A 9,171-nucleotide genomic window follows, 5' to 3' on the forward strand; every position below is an offset into this window, starting at 1 on the left:
AGCCATATCTTGTAGTGTCACCAACCAGGCACAGTGAGGATCACGCGGTCCCCATCCTGGAAGGCGAGTAGCACCGACAGCACCCAAGCGTTTCGTGATCTCCTTCATACCCCTCTGCCAAGTCAACGGTTGGCCACCTCTCTGTTTACGCCACTCTGAGTTGGGCATGGAAAGCACCACTCTCTTCGGCAAACGATAATTCGGCATACGCAACAAATGTCCCAACCAACGCATCTTCTGGTGCTGGACACATTCTTCAATGGAAGTACCCGTTGAGCAACCGAAAACTCGCTTTCTAGCTGCCTCGTTACGGATACGCCGTTACCAAGCCAAACGAGCTATGGTTCTGAGACAACGATTGTCGAACACCTGAAGACGTCTCAGTTTCGCTGCTCGAGTATGCCAAGTCTCACATCCATACAACAAAATAGCCCGTACTGTGGACTTGCCGCACTTCAAAGACAATATTGTGTGAAAGTGAATATGGTCTACGAAAATATGAGGCATGAACAAAATGAGAGTTTCAAAAGGTATATAGTCCGACAGTGTTCACCTTTGTGAGTTAGGGAGGGTGAATAATAATAATATAATAGTAATCATTCAGCTGTAACTCCCCATCGGTTCCTAGCTGGCATGCAACCCGAAGGAAGCACCAGGGCTGGGATACCGCCCGGTTGAGTGAACAATGTATGACCTGGTAATGGAGTATGAAAACACTAACCAGTAAACTTAATCAGGTCGACAACTTCCGCCCACCTCGATGGGGACCCTGTGACTCAACTCATTAACGGCTAATTACATTGGCAGAAATGGCCAAATCGCATCAAACCTATCGTCTTCAATGCGCAGCTAGCCACTTTCCGAACTAACTGAACATGTCATCACCTCCAAGGCTTGACTGTGTGGCAGTTGGTGCCAATCTGCTTATGGCACACGGTTTATAACTGATAAACTGAGTTGAACTGACGTACCAAACTTTGAGACTCACTTTGTAAAAGTCGAATCTTGAGTGACAGTGACCGGTAGACCGGCGGCTAGGTTGGTCCGTAACATAGGCTTGGTGGTTAGACACTTAAGTGAGGTCTTCAAGAATAGTCCACCAGCATGGCTGAATGGGTGCTATACGGCACAGAACCATTTTTACGGTGTTCGCCATCCGTTTGTTCTTAGGATTTAGTGAATTCAGATGGACGTATTGCTCCCATTCACACACTACGGCGCAAAATCGTTGTTTGCCAAGCTACTTACGAGTAGCTAAACATCAGTTCAGCAAATGCACGGCAGACGACTTGGCACTCAATTTTGAGTCTGAGATACATTCAATTATGCAGACACAACATATGAGATAAAACTATCAGAGCGGGGTTTTTTTCTTGGCTCAGCAGCGTGCTCTGAGTGAATGACAAAGTGGTTCACCCGATGCTATGTTCATCAGCAGCGATGAACCAAACCGGACAGGCCCACTGTAAACATTGGAAAACTCGAATTCATCATACAATTGATTCGCGTTCATTGCGGCATAGATGCTGGCGATGACAGCAGTGAACACTATTGAACAGTGGGATGGTGGCTCCAAAGTGAATTTCTGCCTATCTAGGGGATTAGCAGTCGTGATATGTTAGCAGAAAATAAACAAACTGAGTGTAAAACTATCCTTGGAAGACAACGGAATCTTTACGGGCACTGAGGAGGGAAACGAATACACCAAATTTAGCCTCCAAGGGATGCGATTTGCTGTACTTCTGGAGCCTCGAGAAAACTAAGCTATTAGCATTGAAACGCGGATATAAAGAGCTTTTCACAGTGGAACGTTTGTCTCTCAACTTACTTGTTGTAATAAAACAATTCAAAACTAGCTGAAAAACGGAAAATCGCTGTTTACAGGTTTTGTTTGTTCTGAGATATGTCAGAATATGAGATGCAGAGATTGACCCTTGTTACTACAATCAGTTGTCCAGGATAGAAAATCCCTCATTTGAGCCCCGGCTCCTCAAATAATGGTAGCTCGGGTCAGCTTTCTCGGTAACTGCTGGAATTTTCCTAAGAGTGAAAAGCTCGTTGACATCAGAGCTTTATATGTGAAAAAAGCTTCTGCGAAACAAATCAGTGAACATGGGGAAACCGACCCGAGATTCTTCCCGTTTGAAATATCACATGTACTTTTCATATTGGTCGTGAATAAACGCAGTGCAATCCCGATGATGGTTTTCGACTGTGTGTACAACCTCCGTTCTTAGTAGATGCAACTACAAACTACGGCTTGCTTTGCCATGTACTGATTGCAAACATGGCAACACAAATGTATCTATGCTTGTGCGAAGAAAGAAGTTTGTCTCCTTGGAAGAAAACCCTGAGAGGAAATATATCTACTGAGGAGAACTTTCTTCTCCAATTGCATCATCATCATCATTGTCAGCTGTAATAACCGCGTACTCGTCGTACAGTGGTTGTAGCTGCCGCAGTTTCGTTCACCGATGATTTGGGGGAGGGGAGGTGTAGGTAGCTGCGCATTGGAGGCGGGAGCTGATAAATTAGTGCATAAACCTAGCACTCTCAGTGGGCTGTCAAGTGAAGGGGGGCTGCAGTCTTGCATCAATGAAGCACTCCTCAAAAGCAAGAGCGAGACAAGTTATGGTTTCTTAAATGGCTCACACGCTAAAAAAATGAGAAGTCACAATGTCAGTAGCATACCAGCTTGATTCAGATTTATTGGGTACTCACCACTTCAAACGGTTTCTCTCATGGCGCAACCACACCGGTGAGCTCTGTAACTTGACTAGACTAGACTTAGTAGGCATTTGAGTCTCTGATAAACCCGGTGCATTTCTACAGAATATTTCGGAAGCGCAATAGTGACCGAGAAGTTGAAGGCTGACGAGCGTCTGTGTATGTGTCATCACAGTACAGAAAGGGCATCACACGATTCTTATTTTTAGCCCTTATCTGAGGAAAACTCCCCCCCCTTGAGTGAAATATTTTGGATCCTTCGAAGTTGTTTTTTTCTTCTAAAAAGGGGAATACCATATATAAAAATGATTATTTCAGCTGATGCAACATTTTTTGAATACAGATACAAAAACAGCACACGAAAATTAGAGAATGGGTGTAGCGTTATTTAACTAACTAACAACCATAACCTTGTTCAAGAAATCACGCATTACGCCACAGAAATTAGGTTTGTTTGTTAGCTGGGGGAAAAAAGGACAAAGTGCACGTAACTGCTGGCGCCGACCCTTGAATTGACAAACTTTAAACGGAATGTTGAAGTGTTTTACGTCAAAATGTCAATTGCTGTTTATCGAAATTTGTAAAAGTGAAGAAGCAGTCTAGTGTGCAGTACACTGTCGCCAGCTGGATCTGTGTGGTTCTTACCAAGGATTGACTGCGTGACGAAAGATTTGAAAAGCGACCGGCTATTGTGGTTTCTCATCCATGCATGCACTTGTGTCATGACTACACTTCGTCTTTGACTGGCGACGAAGCTGTCTTGGAAGATGACGGATGAGAAGTTTGACAACTAGTGTCCTTCTGTCAGATATTTTGGTGATGCTGTCCCTAACTATGTCATAGCGGTTTTCTCATTGGAAAAGCAGAGTTTTCTTAATGCAAGAAAATAAACCTATTCGTTTTGAGTGAAGTGAAGAGGGGGGCACAGTAGTTGAATTCTGTGGAAACAAACAGTGATACAATCAAAGAAAAGATTTTTCAGTCTTGGCAAGTACTCTCAGTATTGAAATGACCGATTCCAGTTGAACGTTTGCGTTTCACCAATCAATCAAATGACCTCAACGAATCTCGTTTCAGAACGACCCTCCGATTTACGTGGTTGAGAGGACGTTCTGAGGTTGAAATTTTGTCTTCACTTTGGTGATAGATCAGATGGAACATGAGGGACAAGCGAAATAACCACTTATTTTGTGATGAACTTCTATTACTGACAACTTGGAGGTGATCAGGCAAGCGAACTCCGTTTGGCCTGTTGAGACAGCCGAACAATGAATCCTCATCGGGACCATCAAAAGGAAATCAGTAATCAACACCGACTTTCCGCTGCCGTAATTTATTCGAAAGCCCCTTATGAGAAGGGGAAGGGACCTACTACTGGCCTGAACCAATCATCCCGAGGTGCCTACAGTTCCAAACACTCATTCAAGCAATCTGGATAGAAATTGACAACAAGAATGCAATTGACACCGATTAGCAATCAAATATCGCAGCGTCTCCAAGCATACAAAGTTGAAGGAGTATCACGTGAGCCCCATTCTGAACTGCGAGTCGCACCTACCATACCCATACTTTTCGTACCTCTGCTGGATCTCCGCTTGCGCCACTCCGAATTGCGCACGGAAAACAACACTCTCTTTTGCAAACGAGGTGGACAACCCTTGACCTGGAAGAATGGCTTGAAAGAGATTACTAAACGTTTAATAGCTGTTGGTGTCACTCGCCTACTAGGATGGCGACCGCGTGGTCCTCACTGCACCTGGTTGTAGACGCTGCAAGATGTGGCTACTAATCAATGTCAGTGACGGTCTTGTTGCCATTTTTTGTCCAGATTGCCTGATTGAGTGTTCGGAGGTGTAGGCACCTCGGAATGATTGCAATAAGCTAGTTCTAAGTCATTTCCCTGTCCACCTCTACTCTTTTATTCACATAAACCCTCGTCAAAGAATCATGGTTGTAAGGCAGTGAAGCATCGGTGTTGAACAGTGACGTCATGCTGTCCATGATGATGATGATGATGATGATGATGATGATGATGATGATGATGGTGATGATGATGATGATGATGTGGATGATGTGGATGATGACGATCTGCAAACGACGATACGGTATACGCAATACATCGTCTGACGGTCGCAGTTTCTGGTGCTGGACTTATTGTCCTATGGGAGTCGCCACTGCACAATCAAACACTCACTTTCTAATCGATTGGTTACGGATCCGCCGACACAAGTCTGCACGAGGTATGGTTCTGAGACAACGACGGTCGAAGATCTGAAGACACGTCAGTTCCGCTACCGAACGATGCCACTGTTCACACCCATATAACAAAATAGCTCATACTTTTTGACTGATACACAAGCTGAGATTCATGGAAATGCCGGTTTGACTTCATGGGTGTCTCGAATTAGCAAACGTGAACCTAGATGTAGCGATTCGTGCACTTCTGCCATTGTGCAAAGCTGTTCCAACACCAGGTGACTTCCAGTGGCGGGGCCCCTGGAAGAGAGTCCAGGACAAATATGTCTAACTTTTGGGTCAGACAGCCTGTTGGTCTCCGAGTAAGTTTTCCTTCTTTATTCACCCCTGAGGGTATGCTCAGAATCCACATGAGTGTTATAAAGGAAGTGGATGTCCATTATTGATCCATATCATCGGTAACCGATGGCGAGGTGATCAGTTTGGATCCGATACTCAACGCCTTTTGGAGCACAATGCAGCCCGACACTTTCGGTTAGGCCGGATGTGGGGACTGTATAAAAGCAATGGTCTTCAGCATACAGTTGAGGCAATCTTCCTCCACCGTCTCCAGATACTGAGTTCAATTCCAGCCGACTACCTAGTTAAGTCCCATTTCCGTTAAGGCTACTCACTTGCCTACTCGATTCCGCGGTAACAACAACGACATCTTAGCTTTAAGCCCGCCATAATAAGATACCCAAGGCATCACAAAGGTTGTCTTTGATGGTGTCAGGGACACAGTTAGATGAGACGTAGCATACACCATAAACTATCAAGAACGGACTACTACAGCATACACCATAAACTATCAAGAACGGACCATTTCTGTCGGTGAATTCGAACGGTTCATAACAGCACGCTGCCACCTGTGTGGCATGGCTTGTTAGTCGGATTACTCACGGCTGTGCGTTGGCTGGGACGACGCCAGGGCACCTTGACCTAGACAAGATGACGATTAGGTCCTCAGACAGAGCCCTTCGCTCCAATGCCTGACCACAGGGTAGCGGTGTTTGACATGAAACGCCAGTGCCTCACATTTTTCAAATAGCTATGCATGTTCCAACCCCCAACCGGGAAGACCAGGAGACTGTTTAGTCAGACCTGTGACTACTGACCAACCTGATATGAGACTACAAATATCGGAAGGACACCGCGGAAGGTTCAAGAGTACACACAAACCCTTCGCGACTGTCAGTAACGTCAAGATGGACATAAATAATCGATGGACACGTGCATCTGATTGAAAGAGTCCGCATAAGGGTCGGAAGAATGTCAATCACCGCAAAGAATACGTGGCGTAAAAAAACACGGACGTATCGGAGGTCAACAAGGAATGCTGCAGGAATTGCATTAGAAATATATTACCCGATTATTTATAGTTTTCCCTTAACCACAAACTGTGATTAACGTGGGAAAAATTCCGCAAATTGTGCGGGATTAATATCTCACTATCTCACTGTCTCGAATATTCACTCAAAGTTGGGGCGCATGAAATGGACTCTGTAGCTATCACATGATGGCGATACATTGCGTCTGTGTTGAAAGTTAATCTCTTTGCTAACCCGGCACTAGTGGTGGCTGTGTTCTACGGTCACTGAGTGTGAGGATTGTTAGAAAAGAGGTGACGTTATTTAACCAAGGAAGTAATTTTCAGTTCTTAGAAAGTGACTGCCGTGTCCTCTTTTGATACAAGGATGAATGTTATGGACAGTCCGGTCGCCTTTTGATCGCTTCGTATATCAACCCTCGTCACTCCAGACGTCCGTTTTCACGACTGGTTTCCAGAGACACAGATCAACTAGTGATGCAAGAATTGACGGACTTGTGAATTGTGAAATTTCTTCCTCAAGGTACTGAATGTCAGTATGGCAGAATGATAGCCAATTCAAGTACCACATTTAGAAACAGCAAAAATCCAAGACGTGTCAGCTATGGTTAGGTAGATCATTTTCTTTATGAGGGACAAACCTCTGAAGGAGCCCCACGAGGCACAACGTGCTGCACAGTCTAAAATAAATATAAATAAATTGTTCAGCTGTTGCACCCTTTCGGTGCCTAACTGCCATGCCACCTGAAGGTTGCACGAGGACTGGGATACTGCCAGGTTGCCCAAGTCTAGACAGGGGAAGTCGAAAGGCAGAGGTCGGGTTCGAACCACGGACCTTATGGTCAATAGATTCGCGCTCTAACCACTTGGTCCATCTCGCCCCTGCTGCACAGTCTATGTATAAGTGGAATACGATAAGCAGCTTCCAACTCACAAAGCAGAAGCGGTCGGTCCTGAAAGTTCAGTTTAACCAGGCGCTTCGTCCTGGTTGAGATCCAGGTGGACTTGGCAACATTCGAGCAGTTGGTATTCAAGCGTGAAGTTCACAACGAAGCAGTCGTTGACTTCGCCTAGGCGTGCGATGTATTTGAACAAGTACGGGGCGATGCAGACTAGTCAATGGTGGTCGAATCACAAAGTAATTAAGGCGTGCATGTTAAAGCGAACAAAACGGGTTGAACTACTACTTGTTATCACAACTTATCTTACATTCTCCTTGAAAGGTGCCACAAGGCAGCAGCAGTGGTGATTCCCCTATTGGTTCTCCTCCATTGCTTCCGTATGTAACTATAGCCATTCAGTCGGAGTGTAGAAGGTCGCTAAGATGGGGACTGTTTAAGTGGACACATTCTAGTGTCTTTCAAACTGTACAGCAAGCACTGTAGAGAAGTGTACATTTTTATTCCACTTTCATCAGACTGATAGAGTAGCATCAAGATGGAAGCGGATTCGGACACGCAGAATAGGGTATGCATAGATTAGAGTTAATTGTGAAACAATAGGAAGAAGCGTCGAATTAAAACAAAAAGTTTAACCGACCGCTGCAGCCATTATAAAAGGTGAATGTGAAACATGAATACGTTTACTGGAAACTCTAATGATAAAGAATGAGTCACAGATGAAGTTAGAAGAAGCAGTTCAGATCTGTACGGTACAGGATGAGGGTCACCTTTTGGAGATCACCCTTAAAAATTTCAAATATTCCAAAAGTCCCTTTACGGCTCCAAAATTATTTTGATGGAATCGACTGGTGCACAGTATTGATTTCCTTCAGTCGGGCCAAGTTGAGTGACGCGCAGAATCTCAAGGATCAAATCGTGTCAACAGAGGTTTATCAACAAATGCAGATGGGATTCCGTTAAAACAGGTAGGTAGGAAACATTTCGTCTACCCACAGTTCACACCTACTCAAGATAAGGTGGCCACAAGTTAGCGAGAAGTGCGATGACAAGATCAAAGAGCGCTTTACGCTCAGGTCAAAACAAGAGAGCCGGTATAGACACAAAACGGAAAAGAAAAAACAGGTAACTACCTTTTACACAACAAAAAAGAGAAATGAATCAAGACACAACGAGAACTTCCCAAAGGAACCTCTGAGCAAACATCATTTAGTACGGTACTGTTTTTAAACGTTTTTAAAAAGCAACAAAGTTTATCTATTTACGGCTTTTGGACAGGTGTTTTAACTTGAAAAATTGTTAACTCTTCGAAGCGTTGATCCATATTAATGTAGTTATCATGACTGATCAAGGCAACATGCCCCAATTACTTAAACTTAGTTGTACCCACACCAGTAGCATGACGCGGATCTCAAGTGTTGCGGAATGACATACTATCCGTTCTGTTGAAAATACCCCTCCAAGATGTTCAGAGTAGGAACTGAACACCTGGCCGCATACTGGGAATCTCAAGGGACGTCCCTGAATATCAAGCAACATGTGTATCAAGCTACAGTACGGGCTATTTTGTTGTATGGATGTGAGACTTGGCCTACTCGAGCAGCGAAACTGAGACGTCTTCAGGTGTTCGACAATCGTTGTCTCAGAACCATAGCTCGTGTGGGTTGGTAACGGCGTACCCGTAACGAGGCAGCTAGAAAGCGAGTTTTCGGTTGCGCAACGGGTACTTCCATTGAAGAATGTGTCCAGCACCAGAAGATGCGTTCATTGGCACATGTGTTGCGTATGCCGAATTATCGTTTGCCAAAGAGAGTGCTGTTTTCCATGCCCAACTCAGAGTGGCGTAAACAGAGAGGTGGCCAACCCTCGACTTGGCAGAGGAGTATGAAGGAGATCACGAAACGCTTGGGTGCTGTCGGTGCTACTCGCCCTCCAGGATGGGGACCGCGTGATCCTCACTGTGCCTGGTTGGAGACACTA

General features: G+C 44.8%; 1 protein-coding gene across 1 annotated transcript in view; it reads right to left on the bottom strand.

Moving 5' to 3' along the window:
• T265_00702 (hypothetical protein) overlaps positions 1-234 on the bottom strand; it is a gene marked incomplete at both ends in the record, with an annotated part of 5,135 nt that extends 4,901 nt beyond the window's left edge. Inside the window, one exon of the mRNA XM_009164551.1 lies at positions 22-234. Coding sequence (XP_009162815.1) covers positions 22-234 — 213 coding nt within the window. The remainder of the gene's footprint in view (positions 1-21) is intronic.
• Positions 235-9,171: the final 8,937 nt, after the last annotated feature.

The sequence above is a fragment of the Opisthorchis viverrini genome (genome assembly GCF_000715545.1).
Source record: "Opisthorchis viverrini unplaced genomic scaffold opera_v5_7, whole genome shotgun sequence".
In the NCBI taxonomy this organism is placed as follows: Eukaryota; Metazoa; Platyhelminthes; class Trematoda; order Opisthorchiida; family Opisthorchiidae; genus Opisthorchis; species Opisthorchis viverrini.